The sequence below is a fragment of the Sminthopsis crassicaudata genome, chromosome 5 (assembly GCF_048593235.1).
Source record: "Sminthopsis crassicaudata isolate SCR6 chromosome 5, ASM4859323v1, whole genome shotgun sequence".
In the NCBI taxonomy this organism is placed as follows: Eukaryota; Metazoa; Chordata; class Mammalia; order Dasyuromorphia; family Dasyuridae; genus Sminthopsis; species Sminthopsis crassicaudata.
In genome coordinates, this window is record NC_133621.1 from 131,880,466 (window position 1) to 131,902,375 (window position 21,910).

The window sequence follows — 21,910 nt, forward strand, 5'->3', positions numbered from 1 at the left end:
TCAAATGTGATTTCTGATACTTCTTAGCTGTATGATCTAAGACAAGTCATTGAAAAATAATTGCCTCAGTTTTCTCATCTATAAAATCAGCTGGGATCACAAAGAGTTAAAGGCAATTGAAACAACTGAACAACAAAAGGATTAGAGCTGCTATTTCATTGATAGAAGGAATTCCTGAACAATTTATAAGTTGTGGACAAATCATTTAACCTATTTTACCTCAGTTTCCTCAGTTGTAAATTGGGGAAGTAATGGTATCTACCTTACTAAGTTTGTGGTGAGGATCAAATGAGATATTTGTAAAAAATGTCTAGCAGAATGCCTAGAATATAGCAATAATTATATAAATGCTTTCCCATCCCCCTTATTTTTCTACATGAACAAAAACTTTCTCTGAAACTTAGAGTCCTTAGACAATTTCCTGAGAAGTTCCATGATTTGTCTAGTCTCATAATATCTACTAATTCAGAAAAAGGGCCAGAACTTAGAACTTCCTGAGTTTGAGAACAAGTCACTAATCATTTTGTCATGCTGCCAAACGAGGACAATATTGTATTCTCTTAAGGGTCTTTCTTATTCAGCAAGGATTCAGCAGCCTCCAGCCTTCTAAGTGGAGTGGAGTTCCAAAAGCGTCTGGAAATCCAATCTTTAAACTGAAGCAAACAAAATGCACCAGGACACAAATAGCCTAGTCCTGTCCTGGTCATTTCTCTGCTACTGGTTCCCTCCCTCTTCCACCCCTTCTGTGGAGATAGGAGGAAAAGGAGGATCCCAGAGACAAAGCCATTAATGGACTTGTTTTCTTTTAAAAGTCAATAAATGGAGTTTAGGTGGTTGGTGGGGTGGGGTGAGGGGAAAGGGCAGGGTGAGAGTAGGGACAGGAAGGATGAGGGAGGGGAGCAGTGGGAGGAGGAGGGAGGGGAACAGTGGGAGGAGGAAGAGGATCCAGAGAAGGTGGGGGCAGGAAGCTACATTCCTCATTCTCAGCAGGAATACTGCTAGCAAGTATGGGTGACAAATTGTAATGGTCCTGGGAAAAGCTATGTTAGCTGCTCTGTCTCTGCCTCTCTCTTCTCTCTTTTTGTCTCTCCTTCCCTCTTAATGTCTCTCTCCTCCCTCCTTTTCCTCTCTCTCTGCCTGTCTTTCTCTTCTCTATCTTCTTTCTCTCTATTTCTCTCTCCCTCTCTCTCTTTCCTTCTCCTCCTTCTCTTTCTCTGTTCTCTCTGTCTCTATATTCTATCTCTCTCCCTTTCTGTCTCTTTCTGTGTCTCTATCTCTCCTTTTCTGTCTCTCTCCCTCTCTGTCATTGTCTTTCTCTCTTTCCCTGTCACTATCTTTTTCTTTCTCACCTCTCTTTCTCTCCTTTCTGTCTCTTTTTCTGTCACTCTCTTTTTTTCTTTCTCCCTCTCTCACCTCTCTCCTCTCTTTTCTTTGTCTCTTTCTCCCCTCTCCCTCTTCTCTCTGTCTCTCTTTCTGTGTCTGTCTCTCAATCTTCATCTGTCTCTTATAGTCTACGTCTGTCTGTCTGTGTATATGTGTGTGGGTATTTGTGCCTCCCAGCTTATGAAACTTTGTTGGTATACACAGATATGCATAAACAATATAATCATAACTTGGGGAGTGACTGTAGAGTGACTAGGAGAATTACCTTTGGAAAGCTATTCTAAAAAGTAAGCCTTATCTTCAGATATTACATAACAGCAATCCATGCAGCCAGTCATCCTAGTGATCTAATAAATAATAACAATAATAATAGTATATCTAATATAATAAGACAATTATTATTTTATTCATGAAGTTGGAAAACAATTTCCTACTACCATAATAGGCTGGTTGAAGTTAGAAGCACAGGTAGAAGACTAGGAGTCATAACATCCCAGACTTCAAGCAGGAAGGGGTCTTTCATTATTGTCGGGTCATTTTCCAGTCATTCTTTGTGACTTCACTTGGGGTTTTCTTGGCAAAGACACTGGAATGATTTGCCATTTCCTTCTCCAACCTCTTGTACAGATGACTTAAGTGACTTGCTGAAGTCACACAGCTCGTAAGTGCCTGAGACCACATTTGAACTCAGGTCTTTCTGACTCCAGCCAGATGTTTTATCCACCAGGCTGGCTTGTTACTTAGAAGGAGCCTTAGAGGGAAGAAAGTCTGAGAAGTTTGGCCAAACATCAGAAGTGGATTTGAACCTACTGCCTTCAGTCAGTACTTTTTCCAATTGTACCAGAAAATCCCTCAGACTCTTTTTACTTAACATTCATAAAAGATGTCAGAAAATTTAAAAAATGAGAGAGAAAAGTAAAAAAAGAGAAATTAAATTTTTCAACAGAAACATTTAATGATGTTCCACTGTGCTATAAAGTAGACGTTCATTAGGGCAGAGGAATATGTTCACAGAGCTCAGAAACCAAGTTGACTAGTAGCTTCATGAAGTTGACAGCATATGACACAGTATATTTCTGATCTCATTCTCATATGAATCAGAGAGCTTTTATTCTACAACAATGACAAATGATTCATAAGAGTTCACCCCAAAGCTCTTGGGGACAAGCAAAAAGAAACAGATGATATTTTTGTTCCCTGTTATCTTCAATCTAAGTACCAGGTGGAAACAGCGGCTAATACCACTCAAAGTTTCTCTCATTCTTACCCATGTTAACATCACTTCTCTCCCTACAACACATTGTTACATACATAAAAAGAAGTGCAGATGATAGAACTACTCAAATAGAAAATTGTTTTTTTGTTTATTTGCTTGTTTTCCCAGCAAAGAAATCCGTTTTAAGTTATTTGAAGGAAAAATGAAATGGAACTATGACAATGTTATTGTTAAGTTGTTTTAGTCATTTCCAACTGTGACTCCATTTGGGGTTTTCCTGGCAAAGATATTGGAGTAGTTTCCCATTTCCTTCTCTAGCTCATGTATAGATGAGGAAACAGAAGCACACAGGGTGAAGGGATTTTCCCAGGGTCACAGAGCTAGTAAGAATCTGAGGCCAGATTTGAATGTGGATCTTCCTGGTTCCAGGATTGATGTTCTATTCATTATGCCATCCAGATGCCCCTTTAATGTGTTACTTCATTATTTAAAAGCCAGGAGTTCAGGGGACAGCTAGGTGGCTCAGTGGATAGAGTACCAGCTCTGAAGTCAGGAGGACCTGAATTCAAATGTGGCCTTAGACACTTAACAGTTTCTAGCTGTGTGATCCTGGGCAAGTCATTTAACCCCAATTACCTTAGGGGGAAAAAAAAAAAAAACAACACAAGATTTCTCTACTGCCTGTATAAACTCTTCTTTTTTTGTCTTTTAAGGTTCTTCACACCTTTTTAGCCTTTATTTTACATTACTCCTCTCACACATACCAGATCAGCCAAATTCATCTTTCTTAATATTATTCATACATAAAACTATAAATCTTATCTCCATGCATTTTTGCTGGCTGTCTACCATGTTTGGAATACATTATTTCTTTCCCTCTTTTTTCTAAAGATGAAGCTTTCTTCAAGACTTAATTCAAAGTCACCTTCTACACCATGCCTTTCCTAATCTCTCTAGTTGCTAGTTCCTTTCTCCCTCCCATAATCCTACATCTATGTTTGCATTTTATTCTATTTGTAGATGTCTCCCTTGTCTAGACTATAACCCCACATAGCAAGGACTGTTTCATTTATGTCTTTGTATCTCTGACTACTCACACAATGCCTTGCATGTAGCAGATGCTTAATTGGCTGTTGATTGACTAAATGAAATTAGGCTGCTTGTTTTAACTATTTTACTACAGATATATATATATATATATATATATACATATATATATAATGAAAAAGACAGGGATTTTATATTAATATCATATTAATAACCAGCCATTTCTGTAGCATTTTATAGGTTTGCAATATGCTTTCATCAAAACAACTCCATTAAGTGGGCAGTATGTACTATTTGGGCAGCTAGGTGGTGTGGTAGATAGAGTGCTGGGTCTAGAGTAAGAGAGAATCATGTTCAGGAATTTAAATCCAGCCTCAGGGACTTTCTAGTCCTGGGATCCTGGGCAACTCACTTAACTCAATTTGCCTCAGTTTTCTCATCTATAAAATAAGCTGGAGAAACCAAATTACTCCAGAATGTTTGCCAAAAAAAAAACAACAACCACAACAACAACCAAGTGGGATCATGAAGAATTAGACACAACTGAAGAATGACTAAAAGATAAAATTATAAATACTATTATTCCCATATTACTGTGACTATTGAGATCCAGATTGCTGAAAAGACATAGGGTTTGTAAGTGTTAGAACTGCTATTTATACACAGGCCTCTTAACTCCAAGTCCCCTGTTATTTTCACCATATCACATTATACTGTTTAGTATAAATGCCTTTTATATATTGGTAAAACTTTGGAGATATTTCCTGATGAGACAGAACTGGATGTTTGTTTTTATTTAATGCTCTCCAGAGCTGGATTAGCTTCACTAAAAATTTTTCCATGATGTGAAACACTAGTTAGTTTCCACCAGTGGCAAGACACTGTTACCACCCTGGAAAAATACAAAACTGAAAAGCTTATGATGAAAATAACTACTAGTTAAGTACTACTAGTCCAACATCACTATGTCCCAGCAAATATTAATGCAACTTTAAAAGAAGTAATATTTTAGGTTGCAAAACAAGACTTTAATCCTTAAAATACAATACCTAATCTCAAACACACTGTAAATTCCATCACATAAAAGTAAGCTAGTGGTTTTCAAAAAACAAACCACATCATACCAATAGGGAACAAATGCATCCAGAACTAATTGGAAAACATATGTGTTTGTACCTAAATTAATCATATCACAATACTTGTAGGGATTTTTTTAAGTCTAGGTCTATTTTATCTGGCTGGAAGTAAAACAGCCACTCATAAACCCGATCCCACTAGAAATCACCTAAGAAACTTTGACTTGCTCCATTTCCAAACGGTCTTTAGACAGTTTTCTGGTCTGTTCTTTCTAGGGGTGCCCCATATTGGTGTTAGTTTTAATTCAAATAGTCTAACTATAGCTCAGAATTCCTGAGTTAAAAGTTTACTAGAATTAGCCTACCAAATGGCAGAGATTAAAGAGAGATATGGACCATTTTTTATTATGTTGCATTCTATCCTTTACATAGGTCAACTAAGTGGCACAGTGGACAAAGCACTATGTCTGGAGTCAGTCACTTAACTCCACTTGCCTCAGTTTCCTCATCTATAAAATTAGATGAAGAAGGAAATGGCAAAATACTGCAGCATCTTTGACAAGAAAATTCCAAATAGGATCATAAAGAGTCAGACTTAACTGAAATGAATAAACAACAAATTCTTATTATAGTATTCCCTTTAATTATGTTATGAACTTTATTCCATTTATAACTCTAAGTATTTTTGTGAAAAATAAGAATTAAGTCAAATGTTAAAGAATTTTTTCCATGTTTGGATGACTTAAGTGGAATATTTTTAAGAGAAGAATTGACCTCAAAGAAGTAATAACTTCATTTCAAGGGCAGTTGTCTTTCCCTCTCCATAATCTCTTCCCCTACAATTCATAAAGGTCATAGTAGAAAGGAAAGGAAAAGAGAAATAAGTTGACATAAGTAGCAGAAATAATAGAAAAAGCAAGTACTAGGTTTTCAAATATTTTCCTGTCATACCATTAAAAAAATTGAAGCTTACATAAAACAATATCATTCAAAAATACAAGCATGGAGGAAATAATAATAAGAAACAATACAGAAATAACAATAAAAAATGAAAAAATTTTAATGATCTAAAATTTAAAAACCTTTAAACAAATAAAATCAATGCAGCTAAAATTTGAATGAAAGATGTGGATGAGGGGGCATTTAAAAGATCATAAATTTAAAGTTAAAAGAGACCACAGAAGACATCATTTTCAATCTCCTCATTTTACAAATGAGGAAACTAAGGACCAGAAAGACTAAGCCTTAAATGGCAAATGAGGTTCAAACACTGGTCTGTAGACTTCAAATCTAATATACTTTCCAGTGTACCATGCTCATTTGTATCACATAGCTCTGATATCTGACATCCAAAATCTATAGGGACTTGACATCTAAATAATATATTATTTAATATGTTATGTCCATACAAAAGTATATATATATATATATATATATATATAAATATACACATATATATATATATGTATACACACACACACACACACAGAGTTTCATATATATATATATATATATATATATATATATATATATATATATATATGAACTACTGATCCCTAGAGATGTGATCAAAGGGCAGAAGCAATTTTCAAAAGAATAAATAAGAACTAGTAACTATTTTAAAATGATCTTAAAATGTTCAAAACCACAAATAATCAGAGAATATGCAAATTAAAACTGAATTACCATCTTACACTCACATTTAAGAGGGTCTATGGGAAGACAAGACACATTAATTCTCAGCTAGTAGAGCTGCAAATTGCTTCAATGGCTCAAAAGTTTTTAGTATTATGAAGGGTAATATCAATAATAATAATATATTTTACATGTATATAACCTTTAAACTTACAGGGTATTTACAATACTAGTCATTTAGAAATAGACATTACATAATATCTATATAAACATATATAAATATTAGTTAATACATATTTATAAACAAGTTAAAAAGCACAGAATCCAGCATTAGATCTATGAAGCACTCTAATATCCTAAATTTAGTAATCACTTGAATTGTTTTTTTTTTTTTTTCTGAGTGCTATCTTTCAGGCATTGAACTTTTAGAAAGTGAAGCAGAGCATGAGTCACAACTGGCTCTGTCCCTCATTTGTCTCATGACCTTGGAATAACCTTCATTTTTCTATATCTGTTTCTTCATCACTAAAAGTACAGCAGTAATACTTGTACCATCTATTTCAATATATCATAAGAAAAAAATACTTTATAGGTTGTAAAGTACTATTATTAGTAGATAATTTTAGTCATAGTGGTAGATTATTAGTAAACAGTAGATTAGTAGTAATGTATGATACTATTATTATTATGAAAATACATAAATGAAAAAAGCATTTACTGAGCATTTATAATATGCCAAATAGGTACTAAGTCCTGGAAATACAAATATAAAAATTAAGACAATCTCTATCCTCATGAAAGTTACATTCTACTTTTGTGCTATTACAAATGATTAAAGGGATGGTTTTGGAAAAAACTTAGCAAAACTTTTATGAGCAAATACAAAATGAAGTGAACAGAAGAAAGAGAACAATGTATACAATGACAGCAAGATTAAATAGACAAACATCTTTGAAAGGCTTAAGAACGATTAGGCATAATGGCTAACCATGACTCCAGAGAATTCATGTTGAAACATACTATACATACTTCCTGATAGAGAGATGATGAATTCAAGAATGCAAAAGAAAGACAGGGTTTTTTGATGTTTGTTTTGTTTGACTATACATGTTTATGATAGGAGTTATGTTTTGCTTTTTTTTTTTTTATTTCTCATTTGAGGGATGTTTGAAAGTCATTGGGAGGGAGAGAAGATAGATTTTTGCTAATTGGGAAAAAAAAAAAAAAGTTATAGTGGTGACATAGGGTTAGATTGACATACTTATTCCAAAAAGCTTGACAGCACTGGCTTAATTATGGTTCAAGAAATGTAAAATATAAAGAAGAAGTATAAGGTTTGGGAGGGAAAGAGAAAAGATAAGAATAGTTTTCTGTTTTTTCATCATTATGTTGAGAAGGATGGATAAGATGTCCTTTCAGGTTCCTTAAGGGCAGCTAGGTGGTGCTGTGGATAAAGTGTCAACCAGAAATCTGAGTTCAAATCCTACCTTCTACATTTACTAGCTCTATGACACTGGGCAATTCACTTTACCTGTATCTTCCTCAGTTTCTTCATCTATAAACTAAACTATAGAAGAGAAAGGCAAACCACTCCAATATCTCTACCAAGGAAATACCAAATGGGCTCGTGGGGATTAGATAAGACTGAAAGGACTCAACCACAAGGTTTCTTATATCTCTGTAAGTTTATAAGCTATGGTCCTTTCCTCTGAAGATTCCCTCTCAACAAATTTGATCCTTTTTATTTAACTTGTTTCTATATCAAAGCCCAGAGAAATTCCATGTCTCTCTTTATGGACCAACCCAGCAATCCTACCATTGTTTTGTTTCTTCCACACCCACCAAAGATTCTCTAATTGGAACTTTCATTTACAAAAAGAGTTGTACTTTCATAAGATAACTCTCATCCATAGACCTTCTCCCTCAAATGTAGAAAGTATACAATTACAATTAATGATTGTGTTGAGAGGGTAAAGGATTGTGGCACAGAAAAAAAGAGATCTAAAAGTTTCTAAATGTTATTTTAAAAAACCTGTCAAAACCTCTAAAATGTGAATTATGATAAAGAATGGAAAACTTTCTAGAACTTGGCACTTTTCTAATTTCCAATGGGTTTACAATAAAATGTCCATGTGAAGAATTTATTCCAAATCACAAAATAAAGCTTTAACTCATGGTCCTAAAAAAACAACACCCCCCCCCCCCGGAATGATGCAGTGCACTAAAATGATAACATATGAACCATTAGAAAAACAAAATTGGTTTAGGTACTTCATTTGACAAGACTATCTCAAAATTACATTTCAATAAATGGCAACAGCGTTGTAGTTAAAGGTTCTATAGTAGATTTCATTTTCATTCCATTAAAATTTATTTAAACTCTTTTCTCTATAAACTCACAACTTCTTTATTGGGTTTATGCTACTGTGGAAAATGTAAACAAAGTAGTTGAAAATCCTCATTTTAAAAATGAACACTTTCCCTCTCTCTCTGATGTGGGTAAGTTCTGGATATTCTGTATTATTTAAAATTAATTTTCAGCCAGTGAAATATTTGTGTTCCATTTAGTGTGTTGGCAGTAGAATGAGATTTATGAAAATACTGTTTTTCAAAGGCCTGGCACATATTACTTCAGAAAGCAATATTGCAAGACCTTTTCCCCATATCAGTTTAGTGACAGAGGATGAAAGGTCCAATGCCTGGGGAAAACAAAACAAGATAGCATCCAAAAAAACCAAAGTATGTGGAGCAATTCAGAGTTATTTCCTGTCAGAATTCATAGGAAATCTGTTTCTAGAAGCTGTGGTTACAACACCAGATTATACCATCCTTTTATCTCCATGGGTATATTCCATTCTCTTCTGTGAAGAATAACTAAAATTGTAGGTTAAATGAAAATCTAAAGCTTTACCATCTAAATATTAATTTTGTATTTTGATAATTTTGCTTGGTTTTACAATCTGCATTATTCTGGAAACAATGTATTAGGAGAAAGAGTTTGGGGCTAAGAATCAAAAGTATAAGATTTCTGATTTAGAATCCAAATTTAGATATTTCCTAAACTAGCCCTCTCAGTTTAAAGATGAGGAAACTAAGTCTTGGAGAAGTAAACGGCTTGCTCGGACTCAGGATTAGTGGCAAGATTTGACCACCAGTCCTCTGCTGACTTCAAATTCAATCTTCATTTATATAGTACTTACTTCTTCCCATTTTATAGATAAGGAAACTGGAGTAAACATAGATTAATAGACATATCCAAGAATACACAACTAGTGAAGAGTCTGAGGCTGAATGTGAATTCAGATCTTCCTGACTCCAGTCCCAGGGGATAATCTCCATTGTACTATCTACCTGCCTCACTAACATATTTCACTTATTCATCTCCAAGCCCCAATCCATGTCATTCCCTTGCCCTAGAATAGTCTACCACATCCTCATCTCATATTCATCCTTTAGTGACCAACTCTAATAACATGAAATTTTCTTTGATCATCTTATTTTTAAAAAATGTTCTCTCTCTTATCTGAACTTATAGAGAAATTTTATTCAGTGTTAATATATTACTTATAATATTATATTATTATAATCCACCTCTTATTTTAAATATAAAGCATTTCTTAGATGCTTACTATGTTCAAGCTCTGTGCTAAATGTTAGGAATATAAATATAAACCTGAAGGTAGTTTATTTGAGAAACCTACATTTTCATAGGAGAGACAACATATATATTAGGAAGTAGAAGTCAGGAAACAGTATTTTGGTTTGAAAATCTACAGAGATGGTAAGAGGAGCCCTATGATTAGGAACCAATACATCCCTTCTAGTAGCAAAGGAAGTATTTCTATAATTATGGTCAAAGACCAGACAGGGACTGATATAAGGGAAGGGCAGGGAGGATAGTGTTCATGTCAGAAAGCAAGGAATGGATTGGAGCCAGCCAGGATATAGTGGGTCACTAGGGTATTCCTCAATCATCAGCTCACTGGGGCTCCTAGAGTGGGAGTTCTAAAAAGGGTGCATGTATCATCTCTCTTTGTCCTTGATCATGAAATCCTTGAAAAAAAAAAGGAATAATGGCTCATGTAAGAAGAGATAATGGCTCATGAATAAGTTTTCTCAAGACAGCCTAAGATAGAAGATACATGTGTTGACTAAATGATACAGCTAATTGCATCAGTACAACCCATTCTCATATAATTCATGATTGTATAACAAGAATATTAAAAGGGTATTAAGTACTGAAAAAGTTTCAAACATACAAATGAAAATACTTGCCAGAACAGTACCAATGTCCCCACAGTTATATGTGGCATTCTCATGACTGACAACTATTTGACAAGAGTTGGATTCCATTTACAGGCTGGAAAATAATACAGAAATTCCTTGGGTTCCTAAAATCAAGAGTTCACTCACTATGTCATATACTTTAGTGCCAAAATAACCAGGAGGTGACCAGAGTTTTTCTTAAATAGCAGAACTCATCCCTGAAGAATCAAGGTTCTTTCAGATACATGACTGCAAAGTCAATTAGATTTCTCTAATAGTTACCTAATTTTACAAAAAGAATTTTGGTGCTAATAGAATTGAATCTAAATTACTGGTAACTCTATAGTAATATTTCTCAAAGAACACCAAGAAGAACATGACCAAGTTTCCATGGGATTGCTGAACCAATCAACCAACCAGAATTTATTAATAGCCCACTATGTGTTAAGCACTGGGGATGCAGGACCAAAAAAAAAAAAAAAATCTCAATTCAAGAAGTTTGCACTACAAAAATAAGGTTTTAACAAGCTGCAAAATTATTCATGAGTCTTTAGACTTATAAGTATCTACAACTGAAAAAGAGAAGGGTCATTGTTACTCTATACTCATCATTCTAGCTCTGGAATTGTGTCCAATGAGATATTTAGATAAGGTGTATATGTCTTCATAAATGTTCCTAACCTACAATACCAAATATGAGCTCTTTCAAAAGTGGCAAATGTTGCAAAAAGATAAAATGGTTCCTGCTAAAAACTTAGTTTTACAAAAAACCTTTAATGATAATTGACCAGCCTAAAACACACTTGGATTTATCACAGTCCTTTTGGCAGGGAGAACCCCTTTGACTATAATGAAAACCCTTAGCAATTTGAATATTATAGAATACCAGATTATTATACTATAATTACTTAAAAGGTCAAGAATCTTAAACATTTAGTTTTAAAACTCTCCACCTTGGTGATGCAATCAGAAAAGTAAAGTATGTATGAAAATATTTAATTATACAAAACAAGGAGAAATGTGATAATTTAATAACCTTTAAATAAATCATACAATGTTTCACCACACAGGATACCTATCCCCAACCAATTCCATTAAAGGCACTTAACAACAACATAAAAAACAGCATTTTTAAATGTGTGTGAGCATATATTTATTTTCTAGTAATGGTTTTTAAAGAAACTGGAAGCAGCATTTTAGGACATAAGGGTTTACGCTGCTTACTTATCTCAACAAGAGGCACAACTGATTAAAGCCTTTTTGAAAATGTAAATTCAAGAAATACACCTATCTTTATAAGGGAAAGAAATTAAAACTTTTAAAAGAAATAATTTCAACAAGAAACAAATATTTGAGACAGATAAATATCTATAAAATAAATATGAACGTGACTATCACTTTCATAGAAATATATTTTGAATTCATATCACCAAGAATTATCCAGTCTTAAAAATAAATAAAATAGAAAATCTTTTGTATTTCTCTAAACATAAATTTTTCCATCCCAAATGCAGCCTCATACACTTACTAGCTATGTGACCTTGAAGAAGTCACTTGATCCTTTTGCCTCAGTTTCCTCATTTGTAAAATGGCCTGGAGAAGGAAATGGCAAAGTATCTTTGCCAAGAAAACTGAAATGGGGTCACTAAAGTCAGACACAACTAAAACAAAACCCTGGACTCTGCCTCAGAAACATTATCTATAAAATGGGAATAATAATAATAATACACATATCCCAGAATCATGAAGATAATCTGAGACCTGAAAGTGCTAGCTTAAATTATTGTGTGTATATATATATATATATATATATATATATATATATATATATATATATAATGTTATATATAAATGTTAGCTTATAATATTACCATTCCTGCCTCATCATTCAGGATTCTTTGGACAATAGCACACTGCCTTTCTTAGAAAACACATACTTTAAAACTAAAAGTTAGAAAGAACTTTAAGTATATATCAGAGTCTTTGGCAGAATAAGAGTTTCTACAAAGCAAAGCATGAAAAGAGATAATTTAGGGGTGGGGGAATGTCAGTGTCTCAAAATTGTCAAAAAAGTGTAAATTACTCAATCTGAGTTCAGACATAATATAATAAAAGAAAACAACTTTCAAAAAGATGAATTTTGAGGCAACATGGCCAATGAAATGCATTTCTTTTAATACTGACAACCTATGCTATTATGCTCAATTAAGAATGTAATGTAAAAGCCAATAAAGTGTCTAAGTCCAAAGTCATTTATGAATACTATAGGTAAGTACTCAAAAAATATTTCTTGACTGAATGATAAATTATAGAAACAAATCTTACTTTAAAATGTTCTCCAAATTAGTGCCTATTCACCTTAATGATTTAAACTGTTAACATCTCATACATGCCTCATACCTTATTTTGTATTTATTTATCTATAAATATACCTAGTTCTTAACTTCTTGATAGTATAACTTCTAACCTAATTCTAAGGAACCATTATTTGACCAGTTCCAAGACCTATATCAAACAGAGGTCATCCAAGATTCTTGTTGGACCAGAATAACATCTGTTCTACTTCTTACCACCTGTGCATAAGTTTGTAAGGAACTTGGGGACAATCCTTGCTCCCTAAGGAGCTCCCAATTTGTTGGAGACATAATTTTAAAATGCCTAGATACAACAATATTATAGACAGGATAAAATGAAGAACATCAACTATCAGAAGGAAGGTATTAGAATTAAGGGAGATGGAGAAAGGTTTCTATAGTATAGAAGATAGAATTTTAATGTTTGCAGCAGCCCTTTCTGTAGTGGTAAAGAACTGGAAAATGAGTGGATGCCCATCAGTTGTAGAATGGTTGAATGAGTTATGGTTTATAAATGTTATGGACTATTAATGTTCTATAAGAAATGATCAGCAGGATGATTTCAGAAAGGCCTGGAGAAATTACATAAATGAACTGATACTAAGTGAAGTGAGTAGAATCAAGAGAACATTGTATACAACACAAGATTATGTGAAGATCAATTCTGATTGACTTGGCTTTTTACAACAGTGAGGTGATTCAAAGCCAATGGTGTTATGATGGAGAGAGCCATTTGCACCCAAAGAGAGGGCTTTGGGGATTGAGTGTGAATGACAACATAGTATTTTCACTTTGTTGTTGTTGTTGTTTGCTTTAATTTTGTTTTCTTTCTCATTTTTCCCTTTATCATCTGATTTTTCTTATGCGGCTTAATAATTATGGAAATATGTATAGGCAAATTGCACGTTTAACATATATTGAATTACTTGCCATCTAAAATGAGGGGTAAGGGGAAGGTAGGGAGAAAAAAAATGGAGCACAAGGTTTTACAAGGGTGAATATTGAAATCTATAGCATATGTTTTGAAAATAAAAAGCTTTAAAAAATGAAGAAGATGGTGAGATTTGACCAGGGTTTGAAAGAGAACAGAAGACTGAGATAAGGAAGAAAAGAATTCCAGGATACAACTAGTGAAAATGCCCCAAATCAAGAGATATAGAAAGGAGATCAGTGTCCCTGGGACTTGTAGTAAGGTGGGTAAAAAATATAGGCTAGTTAGAAGATGAGAAATGCAAAAGAAGATTGTGGATTTCAAAGAGAGGATTTTATGTTTGATCTTCAAGGCAACAGGAAGCCAGTGGATTTATGAAGTGAGCAGGAGTAACAGGATCAGACTCATACTTTAGGAAGATTGCATTTACAGGTGAATGGAGGATGGGAGTGGCGATAGACTTGGGACAGGTAGAACCACCAGCAGATTATTGCAACAGTCCAGGTTTCAGGGTTGAAACCAAGTTGGGTTAGAAGAGAAAAGGAGGAACGCACAAGAGATATTAGGAAGGCAAAAGCACCAGCTTGCACCTCTTTAGGTAACCTGGGAGAAGGGTCACCATATAAATGCCAGACATAATGTAGCACAGCCTCAGAACTCCTAAGCTCAAGAGACCCACCAGCTTTACACTCACTCACAGAGGAATTTATAAACATGATCCACCACATTTGACCTAAAAATACTTTTAAAAAACTATCTGCCCAAGGAAATACTAAAGAAGGGAAAAGGACCCGTATGTGCCAAAATGCTTGTGGCAGCCCTTTTCATAGTGACTAGAAACTGGAAGATGAATGGATGTCCATCAATTGGAGAATGGTTGGGTAAATTATGGTATATGAATGTTATGGAATATTATTGTTCTATAAGAAATGACCAACAGGATGAATTCAGAGAGGCTTGCAGAGACTTACATCAACTGATGCTGAGTGAAATGAGCAGAACCAGAAGATCATTATACACTTCAACAATGATACTGTATAAGGATGTATTCTGATGGAAGTGTGTATCTTCAACATAGAGAAGAGCTAATCCAATTCCAATTGATCAATGATAGACAGAATCAGCTACATCCAGAAAAGGAACACTGGGAAATGAGTGTAAACTGTTATTTTTACCTTCTGAATCCAATTCTTCCTGTGCAACAAGAAATTCGGTTCTACACACATATATTGTACTTAGAATATATTGTAATATATTTAACATGTATAAGACTGCCTGCCATCTGGGGTAGGGGATTGGGGGAGGAAGGGAAAAAATCTGAACAGAAGTAAGTGCAAGGGATAATGTTGTAAAAAATTACCCATGCATATGTACTGTCAAAAAAAAGTTATAATTATTAAAAAAAAAAAAAAAACTATTTGATCTTATGAACAACAAGGTGGTTTAGTAGATAGACCATTAAACCTGAAGTCTGGGAATACCTGAGTTCAAATCTAGCCTCAGACACTTTAACTACGTGACCCTGGGCAAGTCCTTTAACTCTGTTTATTTCAGTTTCCTCATCTGTAAAATTAGCTGGAGAAGGAAATGGCAAACCACACTAGTATCTTTGCCAAGAAAATCCCAAATGGTATCAGGAATAGTTGGACAAGATTGAACAACTACAACAATATGAATTATTCATCAATTTCCCTCCACCTCTCTCATAGTACTCATTTTTGTCTGATCTTTCTTAGGAAGAAATCTGGTCATGTGTTAGGTTCTTACTAAGTGCTAATGAGATAATGAGATATTAGATTCTTACTAAGTGCTAAGTCAGTACTTGACAATTCTCTAGTTCCGGCCTTTCCTGGTAGTTTTACTTGTGAATTCCTGGGGAAGAGCTTGCCTGCTTGGGAGGAGCAAGTTCATTGGTTGAAGTAATTTTTTCCAGAAGCCCTTGCATTATCCCACGCCCATTCTCTGGGAGGATAAAAGAGGGAAGTCACTTCTCTGGACCAGAGTTAACGGCAACTGTCTGGAGACAAGGGCTCTCTACAGGAAGAAGAATCTGTCCGAGAGATTTGAGTTGACACAGCAGATCTCCTCCCAGAGAGCGATCGGCAGCTTCTGGAGACAACTGCACGTTACAGTCATGTACTTTTTTTGTTTGGGATTCTCCAGGGACTCCCTATTGGTTGCATAGTAAAATTCATACTTCTTTGCCTGACACTCAGGGTCTTCCATAATCTAGTGTCACTTACTTTTACAATCTAGCCTTATCTTATTCTTTGCCTAGCTCAAAATATGTCCTCCTGAAGTTGCAGACAAATATGACTGCTCTCCCTTAATGAATGTCCCCCTGCTTCCCTCATGCTCATATTCGGGCTCATACATACTATCTTATGCCTAGAATATTATCTTTCTCTGTTTTCACTTGATAAGTTACTAGCCATCTTTCAAAATGCAACTCAAATGTCACCTCTTCCAGAAAGCCTTCCCTGATCCCCACTGATAACAATCCTTTGCCATGTGAGCCTCGCCTAAGGCTTTGATTTTTATACCAATCTCTCCAATGAAGTTCACATGCATTATTTTGTATCTGAGGATATGTCATTTCTCCCCACTCTACTGTAATCCCCATGAGGACTAAGACAGTGCCCAGAATCTTGCTCAGTTCACTCCTACAGATATTAATGCCCAAAATAGCCTAAGAAAGACAATAAACACATTATTATTCTCATTTTACAGATGAAAAAATGAGTTATCTGCAAGTAAGGGACTGGCTCAAGATCAAATAGCAGGCAAATAGAATAACTGATAGATAAAACCAGGAGTACTGACATCAAGCTTCTCACACTTTATCACAGCTGCCTTCTTTGTCTAACTCACAACATAGAGTTTAATCTATTTTAAGTGAATGTATATTATTTTAATGGGAGGAAGGAATAAGGAAATTTAATTTCAGAAGAAATTGTGAGGGCTGTTTTTATTTTTAATCTAGTTATATTTTACATCGGAATGACATAATATTAAGTCTTCTGGTAACTAGTGAGACTTAAGGTCCCGAATTGCTTTCCTTTGATGTCCATTTTTCTCATTTAAAAAAAAAAAAAAAGAAGGTCCCACTTCTAATACTATTTTATTTTCGCATTTCCATTTGAAAAAGAAAATCTGAATATTTATGTTTTAAGATTATGTTTAACAGTGAAAATTAATTTCTTCATCTTTCAAAAACCAATCACTTTGGACTGTGAAGATTGCCATCTTTTAAAATAGTATGCTAGCTGCGTGTAATACATGCTCTTCAATTTTAGCAAAGTGCTTCCAAAACTGGTTATTTGCAAAATGGAAATTTTCCTCAGGATAGTAACCATATATATACAGTTTATCCATGGACATTTCACAGGCCCTCACAGAAATGTGTAAAAAAAAAATTTTTTTTTGGAAGAGCAAATGGTCTAAATTATATACTTCTGAAATCCTTGGCTTTGACAAAGTCTAATTTACTTTTGTTAAATTGATTTAGAGTTTGTAAAACGTTAGCTATCAGGTCTGAAAGTGAAATTAATACTGGACTGTGGTAATAATCGACAGTATTTATATATTAGCCTTGCTTCTCTTTCATTAAATATAATAAATGGTCTTCTGAGAAATAGAAAGGTACCTCCTTTCCACAGAGTTTGAGGTTCAGTTGTACTAACCTATTCAGGGTTAAGCTTTTCTAAAGAGAGTGTTAAGGTGGGGGAAAAAGTATAAAAAATGCCAGGTAGAATTACCAAAAGAACTGGCAAGAACTAAATTACTTCAAACTAAGAATCAAATCATGGATTAGCCTTAGTTGAAATCCATCTATCAAGGGAAATATTTCCTTGATTTCACTATTCCCCTTGGTATGAAGGCACTTATCTCCTCTAAATATGGGCAGAATATTCTTTGCTTTTGTCCATATAAAGTATTCATTTGCATTTTTATTCTAATAAGGTCTACCTGAAGTTTCTAATCAATCAACAAACTTTTATTAAGTACTCACTATTTATAGCTCTATTACAGATTATAAATACTTTAGTAATTTTAACCAGTCTGAATTTTCATAAAGGATGTAGATTCTTGAGCTTTCGTGAAAAGTGAATTAAAGAAAAATGTTAAAAGTGACTAGATCAAAAGGAGGAAGATAAAAAGAAATGATAGGTGTCTCAAATAACACATATATAGTACTTCTCTTTGACATAGCATTATTTCACCTGATCACCTAGATGCTGAAGTCTTCTAAATAAAATTGCATTGCATTCTCAAACCCTCAGAGAATCAGTTTAGTTAACAGCCTACCTGTACTTCAGAGTTGACCACACATCTTACATGTCAAACTCATTTTAAAGTGCCAATCATGTCCCTTCCAATCTAATTAGTTTGGGAAGTAATGTCACTGACCTAGAACTATGCAGACAGCTTATTATCATATCATTTGATCAATCTAACATTTTAACTCAGTTGAATTTAGAACACCGGTAAGCAAAGTGTAATATAGTTTCTTCCAATTCATTACTGGTAATTCTCAACACAATTTCCTATTTGTGAGTAAAACCCATCTTGACAAATGAAGAGTGCTCGGTTTTATATAGGCATCAAACAGGAAGAAATTTAGACTTTAATGGAAGTTGAAAATGAAAGTTAGGGAAATGAGCAGAAAGGCAATGTAATTTAATATAGACACTACACTAAAAAATACTAAGCACTGCAGGAAGAGGAAGGTCTAGAAGACAAAGGTATACTAGAGAGAGATATAGGTAAATAAAAATTATATGGGTCCCCTGACAAAAAGAAAAAGATAGATTTTTGTAGGTAAAATAGCAAAATTTTCAGAAATAGTTATACTAATAAGAAGGAATAAGGTATTATCTAATATTATTTATGCTTCATCAAATATTTTCAAATTAAGTCCTAGGGTTAACTCTGCAGAATCTAAGAGTTGGAAGAAATGTCAAAGGTTGTTGAATGCACTTTATATCTGTAAAGGATATTATCCAATTTGTACCATTTCCAACAGATGACTAAACAGCATCTTCTTCAAGACCTCTAAGAAATTTTTTTGTGGAAGCCCCTTATATTTCTGGATAATTCCAACTGTTATAAAATTTTTTACTTATAGCCAACCTAAATCTGACTCTGCCAATTTGCCCTCATTTCTTGGAGATCTGCTTTTTGAGGGCAAGAAAAGGTAGTCTAATTTTCTTCCACATAACAACTTTTGAAATACTTGAAGACAGTTATCATGTCCCCAGGTCTTCTCCAGTTAACTATCCCCAGTACCTTCAGCTAGGAACTTTGGGCTTGCTACAAGGTTGGGGCAAGCACAGCTACAACTAGAAGGCAGTTAGCAGAAGTGAACGGGAATTAGGATTAGCTGAATTCAACAGGTGATAATAAATAATTGCTACGGTAGTGGAAATGAAAGATTAGGGGAAGATTAAGAAAGTATGATATATCTGAGTGGGAATAACCAGAGATATTCTACCAGACAGCATATAATTAGTGAGATATAGAGTTGATTACATGGTGGCTAAAATATATATATACATGCAGTTTGGTGTAATAGATAGAGAATTAGCCTCAAAGTCAAGAAGACCACAATTCCAGTCTCACCTCTAATATACTGGCTGAATAACCCTGGGAAATTGCTTAACTTCCCTGTTTTCTAACTATCCAAGACTTTAAGTTGAAGAGAAGATACTGATCTCTTTCAGTGGAGAAGTGGAAAAGTGATACCTTCCTATATCAATAAAATCACAGATCTAATTCCTGTCTCTATTCTATATATTTCATTTAAATATGTGCATCTATATATTAGTGACAATGATAGTAAGAGCAATAGTAGTTATTTATATAGAGTGTAATAAAAGCCTAAGAGTAAGTTTTAGGCTTTAACAACCTAAAACTACAAGAATATTTTAAGTTTTAGGCCATTAAAGTTTTAAGCAGTGGAGTTACTCTTCGCTCTGAGAAATTAATTTTAAAAGAAATCAGTTGTTACTTTGTTAAAATATTTAATGATTACCTTTGAAAGTTACTTTGTGTTTTGTCCTTAATTTCTATTTTTCTCTGAAATTTAAATAAAAGTAGAGTATGAGCAGGGGAATCAGAAGATTTGGGTTCCGGCTCTGGGCAGGGGAATCAGAAAATTTGGGTTCTGGCTCTGACCCCAACTTTGACATTGACTTCTCTATTTCATTTTAAGTGAAAAATGAGTCTCTGGACCAGATTGTCTTTAAATTCTTTCCTGCTAGAATTATAGGATGATTTTAGTTGTATTTAATTGATCCTGCTACTAATAGCAGCAAGAAATTAGTATAAAAAATTTTTAAATGTGCACTTGACTTAGCTTACCTTCAGGAGATGAACCTGGTTTCTGAGAAAACACAGCGCTTACTTTACTCTTCTTGCTCATATCACTGTTTACAGATAAGCTGGACTGAATTTTTTTATGCATTTTTTGTGAAACAGGTGCAGAAAGTTTTCTGTTATCTATAGATACATGTCTAACTCCATTGTGAATTCCATTTCCATTTCTCAGATTTGTATGGACATTCTTTATTTTGCCCATTTCTTCCTCACTTTGTTCTTGTGCTGAAGTTTGGGGCTCAGGCAAGCGCTGAGGTTGTGCTAAAATGAAGAAAAGAAGAAAATGTTAATATATCAAAAATATAATGTTAGAAATCAAAGTTTTATAATCTCTATATTCCAAATGATAGGAGAAAAATTATTGAAAAGACTGGCAAAATCCACAAAGACATATTTGAAAAGTAGGCAGTTAATAAATTCTTATTGACTGGTTGATTAGTAAGGTTGCAAAATGTGACATTCTAGACAGAACTAGGAGTAATGTAATAATTTTAAAAAATCATTAAAATGGAATCAACCATGGAACAAGATAAATTATAGAGGAAATAATCTAGGCCTTAAAAAGGCTCCTAAATTAATAAAAAAAGAGACTATCTTAAAAAATTATCTCTTTTAAATTTTTGGTTTTCATGCTAATAACCAGGGGTGAGACAATAGAATGTAAGCTTCTTGAAGGTAGGTGCTTTTGGTGTTTTTGATTTTGTATCCCCAGTATCCAGCAGCTAAATGATATAGTGGATAAAGTGTCTTAGCCATTTACTAGCTGTGTGATCCTGGACAATTCACTTAACTCTATTTGCCTCAATTTTCTCATCTGTAAGATGAGATAGAGAAGGAAATGACAAATCATTCCAATAACAAAACCCAAAATGAGATCACGAGTTAGACATGACTGAAATGACTGAAGAGCAAAGATTTAATAAATTCTTCTTGAATTGAATTTAGTTGACAGAGAAAATGATGGCTAAATTTGGAGTCAGCTTCAAATATTGCCTGTTATTTATAAGGTCATCTGTTATTATATTATATAAATGTTATCATCTTATATTGCCTTTTTGTAAAATACTTAATCTTCAATTTCAACTGTTAACTAAGAGGTTAGGACTACTGCATCATCCAAAAGATCCCTTTTAATTATAACTTATGATCCCAAGATTTCCTTGGAATGTACAAATTATATCATATTCCTTTTAAATTTTAGATACTTGATAATTACTAGACTGTCAGCTTCGTGAAATCATGGGGCCATATCTTACTTAATTTTTATATCTTCCTTTCTATCTAATAGTGTCCTATATCTTATAGATGCTTAATAAATGTTTGTTGAATTGAAAATGTAGAGATTTTCATTTTAAAAAATAGTATAAAAGGACATCCAATCATACAGTAATTCACAATAAACTTAATAAAATAACAGTAATTAGTAGGGATTTACCAGGACTTATTTCAGTTCCTCAAGAATATCTATTATTTTACTGGTGTAACTATCTCATCATCAATGCAGATGCAATCCTTTGGTGACTCAATGAATAGATGATCTTTAAAAGTTTGTTGCTATTTAGACATTTTCAGTCATGTTCAACTCTCTATGACCCCATTTGAGGGTTTGGGGTTTTTGGGGTTT

General features: G+C 33.9%; 1 protein-coding gene across 5 annotated transcripts in view; it reads right to left on the reverse strand.

Moving 5' to 3' along the window:
* The window catches only part of MDFIC (MyoD family inhibitor domain containing), a 212,157-nt gene that overhangs the window by 28,086 nt on the left and 162,161 nt on the right, over positions 1 to 21,910 (reverse strand). For all 5 annotated transcript variants that reach the window (XM_074268248.1, XM_074268244.1, XM_074268246.1 and 2 more), the window contains one exon: positions 20,272 to 20,547. In XM_074268248.1, the coding sequence (XP_074124349.1) occupies positions 20,272 to 20,547 (276 nt within the window). The remainder of the gene's footprint in view (positions 1 to 20,271; positions 20,548 to 21,910) is intronic.